Source organism: Hypanus sabinus, chromosome 9 (assembly GCF_030144855.1).
Source record: "Hypanus sabinus isolate sHypSab1 chromosome 9, sHypSab1.hap1, whole genome shotgun sequence".
NCBI classification, from domain to species: Eukaryota; Metazoa; Chordata; class Chondrichthyes; order Myliobatiformes; family Dasyatidae; genus Hypanus; species Hypanus sabinus.
The window spans coordinates 128,227,870-128,247,009 of record NC_082714.1 but is presented as its reverse complement, the minus strand read 5'-3'; the positions used below and the strand labels follow the sequence as shown (position 1 = coordinate 128,247,009).

General features: G+C 38.0%; 1 protein-coding gene across 1 annotated transcript in view; it reads right to left on the bottom strand.

Moving 5' to 3' along the window:
* Window positions 1–7,652: 7,652 nt before the first annotated feature.
* The window catches only part of pdyn (prodynorphin), a 279,199-nt gene continuing 267,711 nt past the window's right edge, over window positions 7,653–19,140 (bottom strand). Inside the window, exons 4-5 of the mRNA XM_059980532.1 lie at window positions 9,668–9,794; window positions 7,653–8,448 (exon numbers count right to left, since the gene is read on the bottom strand). Of these exons, the coding sequence (XP_059836515.1) occupies window positions 7,807–8,448; window positions 9,668–9,794 (769 nt within the window). The 3' untranslated portion in view covers window positions 7,653–7,806. The remainder of the gene's footprint in view (window positions 8,449–9,667; window positions 9,795–19,140) is intronic.

The following is a 19,140-nucleotide window of genomic DNA, read 5'->3' as shown; positions in this document are numbered from 1 at the left end:
CCATCTGCCACTTCTCAGCCCAATTTTCCATCCTATCAATGTCCCATTGTAACCACTGTCAGCCCTCCACACTATCCACAAAACATCCAACCTTTCTGTCATCAGCAAATACACTAACCATCCCTCCACTTCCTCATCCTGGTCATTTATAAAAATCACAAAGGGCAGGAGTCCCAGAACAGATCCCTGTGGCACACCACTGGTCACCAACCTCCATGCAGAATATGACCCGTCTACAAGCACTCCTTGCCTTTTGTGGGCAAGCCAATTCTGGAACCACAAAGCAAGGTCCCCTTAGATTCCATGCCTCCTTACTTTCTCAATAAGCCTTTCATGGGGTACCTTATCAAATGCCTTGCTGAAATCCTTATACACTACATCTACTGCTCTACCTTCATCAATGTGTTTAATTACATCCTCAAAAAATTCAATCAGGCTTATAAGGCACAATCTGCCTTTGATAAAGCCATATTGACTATTCCCAATCATATTATGCCTCTCCAAATGTTCATAAATCCTGCCTCCTAGGATCTTCTCCATTAACTTACCAACCACTGAAGTAAGACTCACTGGTCTATAATTTCCTGGGCTATCTCTACTCCCTTTCTTGAATAAGGGAACAACATCTGCAACCCTCCAATCCTCCAGAATCTCTCCCATCCCCACTTATGATGCAAAGATCATTGCCAGAGGCCCAGCAACCTCTTCCCCTACCTGCCACAGTAGCCTCGGGTGTATCTTGTCTGGTCTTGGTGACTTATCCTACGATGCTTTCCAAAAGCTCCAGCACGTCCTCTTTCTTAATGTCTATATGCTCAAGCTTTTCAGTCCACTTTAAGTCATTCCTACAATCACCAAGGTCCCTTTCCATGCTGAATACAGAAGCAAGTACGTCCACTACCTCCTCCTGTTCCATACATACTGTTCCACTGTCACACTTGATTGGTCCTATTCTCTCACACTTGATTGGTCCTATCTTATCCTCTTGCTTTTCACATACTTGTAGAATGCCTCGGGGTTTTCCTTAATCCTGTTCACCAAGGCCTTCTCATAGCCCTTTCTGGCTCTCCTAATTTCATTCTTAAGTTCCTTCCTGCTAGCCTATTAGTTTCCTACATCTCTATCATTACCTAGTTTTTTGAGCCTTTCATAAGCTTTTCTTCTTGACTGTATTTTCTACAGCCTTTGTACACCATGGTTCCTGTACCCTGCCATCCTTTCTCTGTTTCATTGGAACATTGAACCTTTCATAAGCTTTCCTTCTTGACTATATTTTCTACAGCCTTTGTACACCATGGTTCCTGTATCCTACCATCCTTTCTCTGTCTCATTGGAACATACTTATACAGAATGCCACAAAACTATCCCCTGAACATTTGCCACATGTCTGCCATACATTTCCCTGAGAACATCTGCTCCCAATTTATGCTTACAAGTTCCTGCCTGATAGCTTCATATTTCCCCTTACCAAATTAAATGTTTTCCTGACTTGCCTGCTCCTATCCCTCCTCAATGATATGGTAAAAGAGATAGAATTGTGATCACTTTCTCCAAAATGCTCTCCCATTGAGAGACCTGACACCTGACCAGGTTCATTTCCCAATACCAGATCAAGTACAGCCTCTCCATTTCTTCCCCATTCTGATATTTGTCTGAACAATGTTTGGATTTGACCATGTCTGCATGCTTTTTTGCATTGAGTTGCTGCCACATGATTAGCTGATTAGGTGTTTGCGTTAATGTGCAGGTATATAGAATACCACAAAAAATGGCCACTGGGTGTATAGTGGAGATTATTGGTGATTAACACAAAAGCCAGTGGTGAAGCAAATGAACAATTAATATGTTTTACTAAGTGATAGTCAAAAAGGTGGTTTTTCAGCCTAAATGTGTTCAAGTTTCTTGTGCATTCTTGCAGCTGGAATCAACTAAGCAACTATAGCATGTTCCATTGTCCTGTAGATTTGCACGTTAAAGGCAGTTGGAGCTTTTGACCAGGTGAGTCACTTTCTTAGCTTAGCTTACACTTATTTCTATGATATTTTTCTGACTGTTCCAGTTGTGCTCTGGTTAACTTCAATACTATTAAATATTAACTCAGATTGCTGAGTTTATGTTGGAATAGTATAATTTATACAACTTACTCTTACTACAAAATTGACAGTTAATAGAATATTGTTTATTCTTTTGTGGATTTTAAATCCACAGAATAATGAAAAGAGAATCATGTTCTTTAAATTATCTTTTTCAGGATGAGGCAAGATACATGCATGCTGCTCCCTAAATACCCCAAAAAACATGTAAAAAACATCTCTTGAACCTCCACAGTCGTTTTGATGCAGGTACTTGCGTAATGCTGTTCAATAAATAAAACCTGGAATTATTTTCGGAAACAATGGATGCCAACATATTTCCAAGTAAGGGTGGCATAAAGCTTGGTGTGGAATCTGCAGCTGAAATTTTCACATGCACAATTTTCCTTGTCATTTTTACTTTGGTGCTAGAAGTTGTGGCCTTGGGAGATTTTGGAATGGTCTATACAACTAGTTACAGTGCAATTTGTAGATCCCATATACTGCACCATAGGACCCATTAGTGGAGGGAATGACTATTTATGATGCTAGATGGGGGACCAATCAAAAAAGCTGATTTGTCGTGTATGTTTTTGAGTTTCTTTTGTATTTATCTGAGTCATCAAGGCAAGTGGAGACTATTCAATCATGTTCTTGAATTGTACTCTGTAGGTGGTGCTAAGGCCTTGGAATATCAGTAGGTGAGTCATTCACCACAAAATGCCCAGCCTCTGATCTGCTCTCATAGTCTCTGTGAAGATATGGTTGGCTCAGTTGAGATTTTGATTAATAGTAACACCCATTATGATGAAATTGGGAATGGAATATCTTGTTGGAGGTGGTCTTTAAATATTACTTTTGTGGCATGAAGATGCCTTGCAACTTATCACTCCAAGCCTAAGGAATAGTGAACAGAATTGATCATCAAGCAATCACTGGTGACCATTTTAACTTGTGATCTTGTAATGGAAGGAAGCTATTGCTGAAGTTACACATACAAAATGCTGGAGGAATTCAGCAGGGCAGGCAGCATCTATGCAAAAGAGTACAGTCGACGTTTTGGACCGAGACCCTGTAGTCCTGCTGTACTGAAGCATCAACTGTACTCTTTTCCATAGGTGCTGCCTGGTCTGTTGAGATCCTTCAGCATTTTGTGTGTGTTGCTTGGATTTCCAGCATCTGCAGATTATCACCTGTTTGTCATTGCTGAAGTTAATTCGATCGGTAGAACATCTTGGGGCAGATTAACCCCCAACAATCACAACTACCTTCTTTTGTACAAAGTGTAATTCCAACCTCTGGAATGCTGCCCTCTAGACTTCTGAGTTAATAAAGGTGGAGAATGATGTTATATCGCAGATGGAAACAACATTATTTTATTAAAGCAAATCTTAAAATACAGTTTTTCTTAGCAATGTATAGTACAGGTAGTTCAATTTACCAGTTAATAAATCTGAATTTGTGTACTGAATTGCAGAATGCAACTCCACATTGAAAATTTGTGTTTGTTGAAAATCCTTAAGACTATTTACAGAAGCACCCTATGTGAAAATGTATCACTCATATCTTATAAAATATACAAACTAAGAGGCCTATTTCATTATAGCCCAACCCATATTTTAGAGTTACTGCCATATACTTACTATACAAGTATGTATTAAAAGTGATGTAGTATATTCTACCAGTTATATATGTAATTGGGTGACTATTGAATGCTATTCAGTATCGTTAAAAGTGTCCTTAAGCATTCATCCGCGTAATGCTAGAATAGTTGTCTGTGCCTTTAAGTGGAGATGGTGACGTCACCACGAGGGATAGTGGGAAGACCATTTTGCTTTCTGCTGCCAAAGCTGGTAGGGCGTTGGAATCAAGTTCCCCCAGAGGTACTGGGCTGGGTGAGGAAAGGTGAGCATTAATTGACGATATCCATGTGAATTTGTTTATGCTTGTTGGCGAATCTGGAATATTGGTAATTTGACATGTTTCACATGTGGGTGCTTTAGATTTTCAGGAGTAAATAACTCGATGCTGGATAGTGTGGCTTGCAAAGTTCCTCACCGGCCAAGTAGGTCAGTCTTCCTGTAATTTAACTACCAGGCAATATCTTGTAAAAGTTGTGCCAAAGTGTACCTTTTGTCTAACTTTATTGTATCATGACTGATTGTTAATGTAACCGCATAACATGAATGTTTAGTCTCCGTTCGGCGGTTCGCACGTGTGTACTAAAAAGTAGTAGATTTCTTAGATGAGAAGTGTTCACTTACATTTTTCGCTGCTATGTATAAGATACAGGGTTGGGGGGATTCTAATGTTGTTTGTATTGTGTTCCTTCAGAATTGCCACTACCCTATTAGTACTGTATTAGTTTTGTGCGATTTTCTTTGTATTTTTATACTGCATAGGCAATTGGTCAATACAAAAGTGTGTGGATCGAAGGTTCAATGGAGATTGTAACAATGGGATCTGATTGTAAAATTCGTTCATTTTCTTTTAAGACCCTCTTCCGGCACTTAAACATCTAAAACAGATAAAGGAATTAAAACCCAAGAAAGTAGTTGTTGTCCTGAGTGTGTACTTCTTCCCCAGGCTACAACATATAGATAGCTCAACATAAACAAACTAAAAGTGTAACTTGTGGTTCATAGCATCTTGTTGCCTATAGGCCAAGGACAGTTATTGATTTTCCTTAAAAAGACATTTCTTTCTTTTAATAAAATATTACTCTGGGAAATACTCTTTAAATTTGTTTTTGACAGTTGTCCTTGGTTTCCTCTTCCATTCAGTATCACAGCTAATGAGTGAGTGACCAACAGAAAGATCATTATGGAAGCGAATAGATTTCATTTTAAAAGGTATTCTACGAGGGGTGATTGATAAGTTTGTGGCCTAAGGTAGAAGGAGATGAGTTATTAACTTCAAACTTTCTGCATTATCACTCAAAAAGTTGAACTGCACATGCATGTAACAAGAGCTGTATAACTCATCTCCTATCTTAGGCCACAAACTTATCAATCACCCCTGCTGTGGACCACCTGGAGGTCCAAGACACTCTCGTTATGTGCACATGCAGTTCAACTCTTAGAGTGATAATGCAAAAAGTTTTAAATTAGTAAGTCATCTCCTTCTACCTTAGACCACGAACTTATCAATCACCCCTGCTGTGGACCACTTCTACAAAGAAGGGATCCGTATGCTCCATGAACGCTGGACTAAGTGTGTAATGTAGGAGGGGACAATGTTGAAAAATAAATGTGGTAGGTTTTCTAAAATTGACTCCTTCTACCTTAGGCCACAAACTTATCAATCACCTCTCCTACTAACACCCATTCGTATTGGGAACCCTTAAACCCTGCCTGGTCTAGTTCAGATACAATATAGTCCAAAATCATGCAGTTGATTCATCATGTCTTGGTGTAATTAAAAGGGCTATAATTGTCACTGTTCTGTCATTATTAGTATTAGCACAAAAGAATTGCAAGTGTAATTATGATTATGTCATGTTATGTGTTGAGAAAATCTCCTAAAACTTGGAAAAGAGGTCCCGGTTAAAAGTAATTTATTTTTGAGCATTTTTACTGATACCCACAAGTTACCTAAAACAAGTCGTTTTAGACGGTCCTTTGGTCAGTAAGGATTCTTCTGGTCCATTTGAGCAACTTACACTGCTTGTCCTGCATATCCACATCTGATACCCTTTAGGGTGCTGAATCAAATACTCCCAAAATACTCGAGAGTGGCAACACTTAAGAGTTTGTGAACATCTTAACTATCTAACTAACTATAAAAATCTTGTCACATTTTGATGCAACTACCTTGTAATCTTTTCAGACTAGCAGCAAGAACCCACGAGAAGGCACGTAAAGAGGAGATGCATGTAACTTAAAACATGTACAAATTAGTAAAATTTCAGATGAGTTAAAGCTTCTTAAAGTAGAATGGTTAAAAAACTAACTTTTGAGAAAGAGAAAGCTGCTACTAAAGCTGTTAAATAATTGATATTCCAAAGGCATACTTTTCATAGAAAGCTACTTGGATTAGAGGCATCCATTTCATTTTAAATTCACAATGCGTCATCGTTAGGAAAAATACAGGTGATGTATGTCACTTCTGGCAAAGGATCTCAGAACTAAAATATTGCCTTGGTTTTCTTTCCACAGCTGCTGCCTGACTTGCTGAATCTTTTCAGTTCTTTGTTTTTTAAATCTATGACCAAAGTCATAGACAGCCCAGCGCATCTGTAGTTGTGAACTTCCCATGATTCAGGGCATTTACAAGGACAGGTGTGTAAAAAGGGCCGTAGGATCATTAGGGACCCAAGTTATCCCAGCCGCAATCTATTCCAGCTGCTACCAACTGGGAAGCAGTACCACAGCATTAAAATTAGGACCAACAGGCTACTTCCTACACCAGGCCATCAGACTGATTCACTCAAACTGATTTGAGTGTATTCTGTGTTACATTGATTGTTCTATTTATTATAAATTACTATGACTGCACATTTCACATTTAGACAGAGACATAATGGAAAGATTTTCACTCCTCATGTATGTGAAGAATGTAAGAAATAAAGTCAACACAATTAAATCCAATGTTGCTGTAAGAAGGTGAATGTTTTCTGTTCTAAGAAGTATAATGTAAAGTACAACTTCACATTACTGAGCACATCTGTCACCATGCATTTTTTTTACCTTATGCAAAGCAATCATCATGATCCAACTTTATATAACTCATAGATTCCATCAGTTTGTTCAGAATGAATAGCCCAGGCTATTTCAAGAAAATAATGATCATGACCTCAGCACTGTGAATAGATGATCATTGGAATGTACATTACTGAAAGTCAACTGTTGTTCATGACTTTACACTCAGCAGCAGTTGATTAGGTACCTCCTGTACCTTAAAAAATGGCCACTGAGTGTACATTCATGTGTTTCTGCTGCTGTGGTCCATCCACTTCAAGGTTCAATGTATTTTGCATTCAGAGATGCTCTTTTGCAAACCGTTGTTGTAATGTGTGGTTATTTGAGTTCCTGTCACCTTCCTGTCAGCTTGAACTAGTCTGAACTCCCTCATTAACAAACTGTTTTCGCCCCCAAAACTGCCACTCACTGGATGTTTTTTGTTTTTGCACCATGCTCAGTAAATTCTAGAGATCGTGGTGTATAAATATTCTTGGAGATCAGCAGTTTCTGAGCTATTCTGAGCTATCCTGCCTGGCACCAAAATTCATTCCATGGTCAAAGTCACTTACACCACATTTCTTCCCCATTCTGATGTTTGGTCCTGACAATGTCTGCATACTTTTATGCCACATAATTGGATGATTAGATGTTTGCATTAACGATCAAGTGGCTAATAAAGTGGCTATTAGTGTATGTTGATCTTTTAAAAAAAACCATGAGGAACAAACTGAGCATGCCAGATTTCCTTTGCTTGTTAGCCACAGAAATTACTTACTTTATTAAACGAAGCATAAAAGATCATCTCTAACATCAAATACTAATACAGAAAGCAAACAAAACCAAAACCATTCAGTCCAGAGACCATTTTTATTTGATTCACATGAACGTTGACAACAGAATACAATTAATTTGCTCAACTGCTGTTTTAGCGAGCCAAATAGAAACATAATAGCAAAAATATTTGTGCATTCAAACAATACATTTAGAGTTTAAATACTGAATCTATTTTGGCAGTCTACACTCTCACATCAAGACTCAAATGACTGGCTATTTTACAAGTCTGAAGCTTCGTCACTGTAATCATTGGCCTCACCATCATCCGACCTCAGTGATACACGAAAATTGCGCCTCAGGAAACCACCGTATCTTTTTTGGTTATCCCATTTATATCTTGGTCTACCAATTCTTCTCATGAAACCTCCATATCTTTTCTGCAGTTCCACATTTTGATTCTCCTCATTCGCCAGCTCCTCACTTCTTTTGTAGCCATAGCCTTTCATGAATCCTCCATAGTGTTTTAGCTCTTCTGTTGGGGGGACATCATCCTCTGCTGCTATATTCTCCATTGCAGTTGCAAGATCCTGCAATTCAGATGAATCCCTCTCATTAAACTTTTTCATCAAGCCACCATATTTGTGATTTTGGTCCTTGTTATATGCATTTTCTTCAGCCAATGCTTGTGCATAAACTCTGCTCTTGTCAATTTTTTTCATAAAACCTCCATAGCGTTTTGCTTTGTGCTGCTGTCCACTAAGTTCCTCTGGGCGTTCAAGTTCTTTTTCCTCAGTCGCTGGGTCAGAAAAAACTTTATCTACAATACCCAATGGGTCAGAGTTGTACAACTGTAGTGCCCTGTCACATTTTTCCCACTCATCAGTCGACAGCACTACCCCTTCACACTCTAAAGTGCATGTCTGAAAGATAGCAGTCAAACAACATTTTATTTATTGTGGAACAGATTGTATTCAGCATAATTTTTATTGTTGGTATTAATTAAAATCATAGGTACTATATGAAAATCAGTTTTTAAAAAAGTGTACTTCATCCAAAGTTTGAAAAAATAGGCTTAGTCTGAATGACACAGATGTCCTTAACACAAATAGGCACACAAGCTTTCACAATGATTCATGCCATTTTGACAAGTAGTGCCATAACATGGGTATTCCAAGAGACAAGAATTACAGTACTTAATTTAATAAAATCATTCTACAAATGGGCATAAAATATTTGAAGAGGGCTTTATTAAAATTTATTGTAGATGCATATAATTTACATTTATAGCACAACATTATCTGTTCATACAAACTAATTTGTTCTTGACTTTATTCTTAGATCTATTTGCAAAGGGGAAACAGGATGATAGGGGAAGAATTACCACTAACTACAATGATTCAGGAATAGCATAAAGTGATAATTTCTTGTAATTAATGTAATTATCAGTGAAAATCTAAAGGCTGCTGTCAGGAGTATTCCACAATTCTAAAGCAAATGCTGTTACACTGTTCACCAATAAACTTTTCACTGACTGCTAGATGCATCTGTGTAGTATGTCTTGCACAGAAGAAGTCTGGAGAAAGGCTATGTATACAATTCTTTCATAATGTACAGTACTTAAGGTTCTAGTGACCATCTTCTGTGTACTTAATGTTTCATTCTATTTATAATATGGAATACTGTATCTGAAATACTTCAGTTTATGGATTATTAATTTAAATTAAATTATTAGTCTGAATACATGTTCTTATTAGAATATTATATATTCTCTATCCAAGATTTGATATTGGTGTCAATTATTTACAGAAACTTTTGAAAAAAAATTGACCAAGTGACAGATAAGTATCCCTCCCAGTTTGCTTGACATAGCATGGTAGCATGTAAGTGGCAACTGGTAAGATAACCCGTTACAATGCACAGTTTAGATACAGTTCTGACTGATAGTTATCTTCGAACTTCAACCTATTGACTTCCATTCAGTCATCAATGAAGGAATCTGCACAGCTTGCTGACTCTATTTACACGCTTCTCAGTCGGTTTATGCAGTAAGACTTTTACTGAGTCTGTTTCCTTTCAATTAGTTGTGGAGGCGAACATAATGCGTAATGCTCTCTCCATTCTCGAGTGCAGTTACCTTACCAGTGGTTTGATCGAACTGTCCAAGACCAGGTTGCACGCTGAACACCATTGGGTGCAGTCAGCACGGACTGTGTAGAGTGAACCAAGCGACAGCGCCAGGACAATCACACTCCACTCCATCTTCACCCTGAAATACAAAGAGAGAGAATAAAATCTCTACAGTTTTACACGCAAGCTTTAGAAAATTATCGAATCCCCAGACAAAACTTCAGGTGAACTGGGAAAAAAAGGTGCTCGGGATAATAAAACCAATCAGCAAATCGATTTGAGGTGATGTTTCGCCGAAGATGTCCTGCTTGCTAGTCTTCCGTCACCATTAATTTTAAAAACTAACTGAGCCTTGCCACGTTTTTCGATTTTATGTTCGATTTCTATCATTCTGGCATGTTTTCGTCTTCGATAACAATGCGTTATAACAATGGACTGGGAAACAACCGATCTCAATAAAGGCTCGGGTAATCGAATTACAAATATTACAAGGTTGTCACCGCGTTTTTTAAGTATCAGAACACAGAATTATTTTTTTAAGTCAGCGATGGCTCTGGTGGCTGTTTAAAGGCAGGGGGTTTTGGTGTATTCATTACACTTCTCTAATTCAGACGCGCATTTCATCACTTATGAAAAAGACAAAGAATACGGAAGGTATTGTGGTATTATATGCTATACGCTTTGCAACCCACGTCCCACTTGTGCTAAGATTCAAAATTTAGGGGGGAAACACTAATGCTAGTAAAAGAAAAAGTTTGAAGGGAAGAGTTCAGTCCGAAGATAAAGCTGCTCATTGAGGATCCTGATGCTGCGGCAATTCCTATCGGAACGAATTGCATGTGAGTTTGATGCCAACAGAAGCCAAATAGGAACGCGTATCGACCTCATTTTCTTTTGAGAGGAAGCACTCGCTCAAGTCTTCGATTAGGGGAAAACTTAATTCTAAACATTCTGTTTTGTTAAAATAGACCTTGTACTTAGTGATGTTGTACGCTTGTAGAAATAGGTATTATCTTCCAAAACATGGAGACCAGTAACATTGGTACTATACTCGAATCACTAATCTAGAAACTGTAATTAGATATTCATAGTGTGATTAGCTACCAAAATGTAAACTTTAATACACCTTTATGCAACTAATCCCCGTTATTATGCATCTTTCTATGAAAGATGCAGCGATCCCTAGAAACAAAGATGATTAATAAACGCATTTTCTCGAGTTACCTGGGTATTCTTTGAGAACAAAATAAAGAGGTCAGGATCTTTGTAGCTTTGTGGTCGAGTGCGGAGTTCCTTTACGAAAGATGCACGGTGTGTAGATGGTTTCCTCCACCGACTTCTTGCCACAGTTACGCTTAGAGAGGTCGTGCTGAGATTCCGGGGTTCCAACCTGCAGCCTCAGTGCCCGCTATTTATTTATCATCAGCGTTCTTGTGACATTTGCGACGTTGAATATACGTCTTTTTGAGCCAATGACTGCACGGATTGAATCATTATTAAGAGGCAATTTCCTCGAATACCACCAACATGTTTTATAGCACATCCGTCGTAATTCGCGTAGTGTTACTAAGACTTGGTGTTTTAAAAATAACCGACGTTAAATGACACGGTAATTACATTTAGCTAACGTTACTTACACAATTGACCTTTTCACACTTCCAGGTTTGATTCCAAACCTTGCAAAGACCCAGCTTCATTGTCACATTTGCAGAATCCTTCGCCCATTTAGTGTAAATCAGACAAGTAAAACCCAGAGTAACACTCCTAGACCGGAGGCGATCTGTTGCTGTTTCTCGGGTAACGAATCCCCTACTGGAAAGTTAAGCCATTTCAGTTCTGATTGAATCCAACAGATTCAGTTCAATTTGTTTTCAGCCTTTTACTAGACGTTAAATGAAATGATTGAGAAATATTGTGAACGCGTTTAAACTGTGAACGACAACCAAGTGCGTTTGGCTACACGGTTTACCTATTACAGCAAACTTTCTGCTGTAGTGAAGTACAGATCATATTGAACATAATAGCCGTCTTGTTAAGAATGATGTATACCGCCGAAATTTGATGGATAATTTAGAGAGCATTCCAGTTCAGTTGAAACATATTCCGGTTTTTCTGTAAATAGATTCCGATAAGGTCATTTTATTTCTCTTTCAATATCGAAGTGGTTTTAACATTTCTCCCATTACCTCAGACACATATGATGGTGCCGTGTTGTACTTACATTGTGGTTGCAATGTTTTCATTGAGTCTTGCGAAGTAATGTATTTGCGAACAAAACTGTTGCACTGTAACGTAAAGCAAAGCAATTCCTTTAGCTTTCTTTGGTTAAAGACTTTGGTTACAGCAGAATTAAGTTATGTGGGATGCCAAGTAATACATGGCGAATCAAAAGCAACCTAACAGGTTTAACATCACTGATTGTTGATAAATAATGTTCTAATGCGGCGAGATCATTAAACAGATCCAACGTCCAAGAAATTATAACAATGTTTTCAGCAGAAATTAAAATTGTATGTTGATTAATGGCTACAAATCACCAGGAGCATGCACGTGAAAGACAGTGTTACAACGTAATTCTATTATTCGATAATGTTTTTTTTTAATTTGGCAATCCCTTCAGATTATTGATGATTCGCCCCACTCTGGTATTGTGAGCTTTAAGATGGTTGAGGTCGATGGGAACTGCATAAAGACAATGTGGAACTGCAGACACTTCCACAGATTGGGCTGGAGATGACTAATCGGGCTGGTAGGCAGGTACTTAGTGAGATGATCTGCTCTTCCTGCTGGGTTTCTGTGCTGCTGACCATAGCCATGCAGTGCTCAATACCATCCTAAATATCCCTTTTCACTTTCAGCAGCATTGGACCAGACATTCCCAAAATGCTTGTGGCACATAGTGGAATATTTCCTTCTGTCCACCCGATTATCTCCTAACAAATGGCCAAGTTCAGTCTGACTGCGAGTCTGGTATTGGCCATACGAATGGTGTGATCTGCCGAACATGTCTGACCAAGTTTAAATCAAAGCCTTGGTGCTGAGGCTGTTGATTGGGAGAGTGCACTGGTGTTGATTCATTGGTCCTTCTAATGAGCTTGGAAGATATTGCAGAGAGGATATCAGTGGTATTTTTCCACTACTCTCAGATGCCCACTGTAATTGTCCAGGTCTCAAAAGCATAGAGGATCACTGCTATCTAATAGACCATGGATACTGAGGCTTTGGTCTTCAAGTATCCTCTTCCTCAATCTACCAAACTCTATTCTGGTGCAATGAAGACTATGGTGAATTCCATCATTAGTTCACTACAAGTATATACTTTCTAAAAGGGATCTCACTTGTTTGTATCTAATACAGAATTTGCTGTTGTAGTGACAAAATATCCATCACCCTCACAACATGAGAATTCATAGAAAAGATGAAAGGTATTGGCAGAGAGGGAACATCAGGGAACATTCCAAGAAGCTTATTGGCCCTAGCAAACAATTCAGCCTGTAACACATCCCAGCTTCATTAGGATTAGTTCCTGGAATCAAAAGCTGTTCTACTTCTCCAGCCAGTGCTGTCCTTCTATTTCTAAACTTGTTAATGTATGAGACTGGGAGTAATCTTGAGGTTTTTACTTTTGAGGTCCTACTTCTCCTTCCCAACTCCATAAACTCTGCTTACAGCACTTTATCTCTATTTCTAATAAACTCTGGTGCTAACAAATTATTATTTTTGTAAAAGAAACCCTTGGTAATATTACATGCAAGATATAAAGAGGTTGTTATTGGTGTGTGAAGCAAGATCAATGCCCTATGTATTTTATATCTTCTACAAATAGCTTGTAGTTACTATGGATAAATAATTCAAAATTAATTGATTTAAGTTAATGAAAAATATTATTCCTAGGAATATGCTTATGATATTTCATCTTCTATCTTAATCTCACATGTATGTCCTAGCATTTATATGTTCACTGTAAATGTTTGTTAAAATGTCTGTAGGAATCCTTCAATATGATTGACTACTCAGCCTGCTTGATGATGATAGTGTTAATCAATGGCAGAGTCACCTACAAATGAGTATTGAGAATTGTTGCTAAAAGAGGGGAAACAGACACAACAATGATCAATAGGGGTTTATGGGTAAGCTTATTAGAGGTACTTGTTGCTTTTTCATTTAATTCTCTCCAACAATTGTGCTTCATACTTAGGATGCACAATACTTATAAAATATAAATAAGTAATTTTGCTTTATATCTTGTACCCTGGAACATATACCAAAGAACATTGGTATTTAGTTTACCAGAGATTTTAGATTGTTTAAATATATTCTGCACATGAACCGCCTGGCCATTTGATCTATTCAAGCACTGTTGATCATTGCCCCTCCCTTACAATATTCTTCATTTACATCATCACCTTGTTTCAGAAGCCATCGTCAAGGTTTAACATGATTTAGAAATCTAAAAATGAATTATACATTACTGAAAGGGAAATGAATAGACAAGCTTTTCGGAGAGAAAAATTTGAGAGGCAAGTCTAAATGTAGAGCAAAGCTTCTGAAGCCCTCTCAGTCCCAAAGACCAATCTCAATGGCTAAAGATATTGTGAGATAAGGTAGGATGGGGGTAGGAGAAAGTATCAAAGACAACATCTGAGAAGTTCATTACTTTAGATCAAATTTGGATTCATTGTATGTTTGTGGAGAATGAGGTCAGAACCTTTTCAGCTGCGGGTCCCTTATGCTTGTGTTGATAGTAGCCAAGGCTCAAGAAGTTGGGAAGAGAAAGAGATGGTGGTTGGAACATGATAATTTGGATCACCATGGAAGATAAGTGGGATTTGATGGTTGGTGTCTGAGGAATTTATCAATGATTAAGATGAGGGTTGGATAATGGAACTGCAGATAATCGTACAGGAAATCAAATGCCTCAGGCGCTATTAGGAGGGGGAAGATAATGGGGGGACAGTGACAGTGCGTAGGGGTTGGTCATTATTACCAGAGAGATTGAGGGTTTGATTCTTCAGACCTATGGAGTATTGGCAATTCAAAGGATCTTCATGAGCCCTCAGAAGATTTATTTAGGGCACTGGAAAACGTTTGATGATTCAGTGAATTTGGGGCATGAGACCTCAAAGGCCATGAGTTTAGTGGAAGGGGGAAGGAGTGCAAAGGGATCAAAGTTAAGCAAGTAAGAATGTAGGGGACCTGATCCAGCAATGCATTATTAACATAAGGTTATCATAAGAGTCACCCACAAATTCACCCTAGGAACAGCTACAAAGGGATGGTTGAAAGGCACAGATCAAGAACTGTTTGGTTGAGTATCTGGAATGATGTGAAGCAAACCAGAAATAATAATTAAAACTAAAAATGTATTAAAATTGTAGGTTCATGTCTCCCTACCTTTCATTTAACATGAAGTAACTGATAGGTTTCAAAGTTTCATTTTCAGTGAATTATTCACTGACTTTGGACATTCAAGCAGTAACATCCAAGAATTTCAGGGATAGAGGGGTTTCAAACATCAAGGTTTTCAAGGATTGCAAATGGCAGTAAATATTAGAATATGAAGCTAGTTTGTGCAGTTGTCCACCTTGGTGCATTAGATAAAATGCTCTTTTATCTATGTTGATCAATTCCATAGTAGGAAGGAATTATTAGCTTCCTGTATTTGCAGTCACTAATTATATGCACGTCTATGTTGTTCAACTCCATGACAGATGTAATTATTTAGTGCCTAATGTTGCACTCATTAGTTTTGTGTATATATACATAAACCCTATTGACTAAGAAAAATCCCCCTTTTGATTCACACCATCATTGAGTTGACTCTATCAGAAGTTTGTGGTCCATCTGTTCTGTTCATATAATGAGCATTTATTTCTCTGCCCTTGAAGCAGGATTCACTAAATCAAATTTAAGCTTTTCACAACTAGATATAAAAATCTTTCATTTTTGGACTGAATTGTTGACAATTTAGCTGGCAGTGAACAGTAAAAGTAATGTTTTATAGCATGATGTTAAGAGCTTTTGTTATTGTGTGAGCAAGCAGATTTAAACTTATAAAGATAACACCACTAAAATAATATGCAACTGCCTGCTCTGTAGATGATCATTATTTCCATGAAATGAGGAGAATTAACTCTTCACACAAACCTATAATCTTAATATCAGTATAATTAGCACATGACTCTTCAAGATGGCTGGGATTTAAAAGTCAACTGGTCTTTTCTCATTTGATTTCTCTTATATGCTTATACAGTAACTCCAAATCAAAGTGTTACTGTTTCTTAAATGAACTTTCCAAGAAATTCCATCTTGCTGATCTAATCCATAGTAGTAATAATAATAATAATAACAATATCTAAGTGTTCAACATTGATTTTTATATCAAACACTTGTGGTGGGTATTGTTCAAAATTAAAGTTTTAGTCAACCAACAGATCATTTTCTCTTGGAAAACTATTTGCAACAAAAGATTAATTATCAACTGAATGGAATTAATAAATAACTAATCCAATTTTGTTTTGGTTCTGATTACTACCTTTTACTCTTTTTTTTTGGCTTAATTTGTGAAATACATTATTGGTATCTAACTATTTTACATGACAACTGTATCTTCGTAACAGTATTTATTAGATTACTTCAAACTGAAGAACAGGTAAAAAGAGTAATGAATAAATAATAAAAAGCATAGCTTCAGGACAGCATGTTATCCAGCCTTTGATATTTTCAGTCACATTTTGTAAGTAAGATTCACTTTCGTATTGTTGCCATTAAAACCTTATTGATCTGCATTTTCTAGAACAGTCTGGAATTTATCATTTTATTGCAGAATATCTGAACAGCAGGCTGTTCTTTCACATTTCCATTGCAAATATTATTAATAAAATTCATGTGGAGGAAATAGCTCAGTATTGTTTCAATAATAAAGCTGTTTTATTCTATGTGAGTGCTTAATAAAATTTAAACCCATAAATATTCTGAATTTGTTGTAATATATTCACTTTTGATATAACTATTTTGCTAAATGAATTGATGAGTTAACTCACTAGGCTTTCATTGAGAGGAAAGGAGAACAAAACTTTAAATGCTTGAAAGACTCAACAGGACTGTGCATTATGAAATAGAAAAGATAATGTTGCAGATGTGGATTCTTTGTCACATATAGAGCTTTTTAAATCAAATGCATTCACTGGCTGTGATAAGTCATTGTTTACCTACTGTTTGATATAGAAGCAGGTCTAGGGTGCTCTGCCATTCTACAAAATCATGGATAAGCTTTTGCCTTTCCCATAATTTTACTAGTATATCCCAATATTCACTGATTGATGTAATATTGAGAAATCAATGGATCACACTCCATACCACAGAATTACAAACATTCATCACCTCTACCCGTGAAGAAATTCCTCCACATTTCAGCCTTAAATGAGTTAATACTTATTTTGAGACTGTGCTCTTTGATTCTGAACCCCTACACCGTGGGAAATATCCTCTCTACTTTCACACCATAGATCTCTATGAATTCTGTGTTTCTTGGAGGTCGCTTCTCATTCTCTTATCCCCACAACATGGGGTTGTGGCTTATACTATTTACTGCCTGTTATGCTGCTGGCATTTATGGAAGCAATTAAGGTCCTTCATCTCTAGAGGTGTCCTTCATCTCTAGAGGTGTCCTTCATCTCTAGAGGTGTTCAGGGCTTCCTTCATCATGTCAGTAGCTTCCTTCTGGTTTTCACTACTTTCAGTCATGCAAGCCTTGGGTGGAGACTTGGGAATTCTATCGCACTCAGAGGTAGAAGAATTCTTCATTGCTGTTTCTGTAACAATTTTATTTTATCAGTCAAAGTTTTTAGCCCTGAGCTAAACCCATGAACGTGAAAGACTGGTGGACCTCTCTTAGTTTGGCCTCTACCCTTTGACCTGTTTGACATTGGTGATCCTACCAAGAGCCAAAGCATAAAGCCCCAACTCCAGCCAGCATAGTTCTCTGGGTTATTGAAGCATACAAGCCTCCAAACCATGAGAAGGTTGGGATCCTCTTGGAGGTGTGGCTTATCCAGTTTTTCTGCATATGACAGACCCACTCTCTTGAGCACTGAGTCTTCATGACACTTCTTTTACTGCAGTACATTCTGTGTTTGGTAGGGAGACAAGTTCTACAATTTACTGTGAATTTCACAGAATAAAGCTGGAAGCCTATCATTCATCAGAAGTGCATTCATTGAATTTCTGTATACTTTCCTGTCAAAAGAAAATCACAAGGCTACAACGGTACCTATTGAGATCTCAGACATTTTGTTCTCATATGCCCTTGCATTAAACACTAACTTTTGCCTTCCTAATTATCTGCTCCACTTGCACATTAGATAAGTGATATAAGTACAAGGACATCCAAGAATCTTTAAGCATCAATTTGAGAAACTGGAATTGGTTAGTTCACATTTTCACACATTGTATTCCATTTGCCATTATGTAAATCATTTTATCTGCATTCCATAAGACCATAAGACATAGGAGCAGAATTAGGTCATTCAGCCCTTTGAGTCTTCTCCGCTATTCCACCATGGCTGATCCCAGATCCCACTCAACCCCATACACTTGCCTTCTTGTCATATCCTTTGATGCCCTGACCAATTAGGAAACTATTAACTTCCACCTTAAATATACAAATGGACTTAACCTCCACCGTAGTCTGTGGCAGAGCATTCCACAGATTTAACACACTCTGGCTAAAAAAATTCTTCCCTAGCTCTGGTCTAAAAGGTCACCCCTCAGTTTTGAGGCTGTGCCTTCTAGTTCTAGATACCTCCTCTCCACATCCACCCTATCTAGTCATAGAACCATGGAACACTACAACACAGAAAACAGGCCATTTGGCCCTTCTAGTCTGTGCCAAAACATTATTCCGCTAGTCCCATTGACCTGCACCTAGTCCATAACCCTCCAGACCTCTCCCATCCATGTATCTATCCAATGTATTCTTAAAACTTAAGAGTGAGCCAGCATTTACCACGTCAGATGGCAGCTCATTCCACACTCCCACCACTCTCTGAGTGAAGAAGTACCAAACCTTTCCATTTTCACCCTAAAGCCACGTCCTCTCGTATTTATCACTCCTAATCTAAGTGGAAAGAGCCTACTCACATTTACTCTGTCTATACACCTCATAATTCTGTAAACCTCTATCAAATCCTCCCTCATTCTTCTATACTCCAAGGAATACGGTCCTAACCTGTTCATTCTTTCCCTGTATTGGTTTGAGGCAGAAAATGACGTGGTGGCGAGGATGTCCACCCCTCCTACAAGCGACCAGGTGCTGTGTCTCACCGTGGCCGATGTGAGAAGAACCCTGTGCAGGGTCAACCCATGGAAAGCTGCTGGACCAGACAACATCCCTGGTAGAATGCTCAGAGAATGTGCAGACCAGCTAGCAGATGTTCTCACTGACATCTTCAACATCTCCCTGAGCAGTGCCACCATTCCAATGT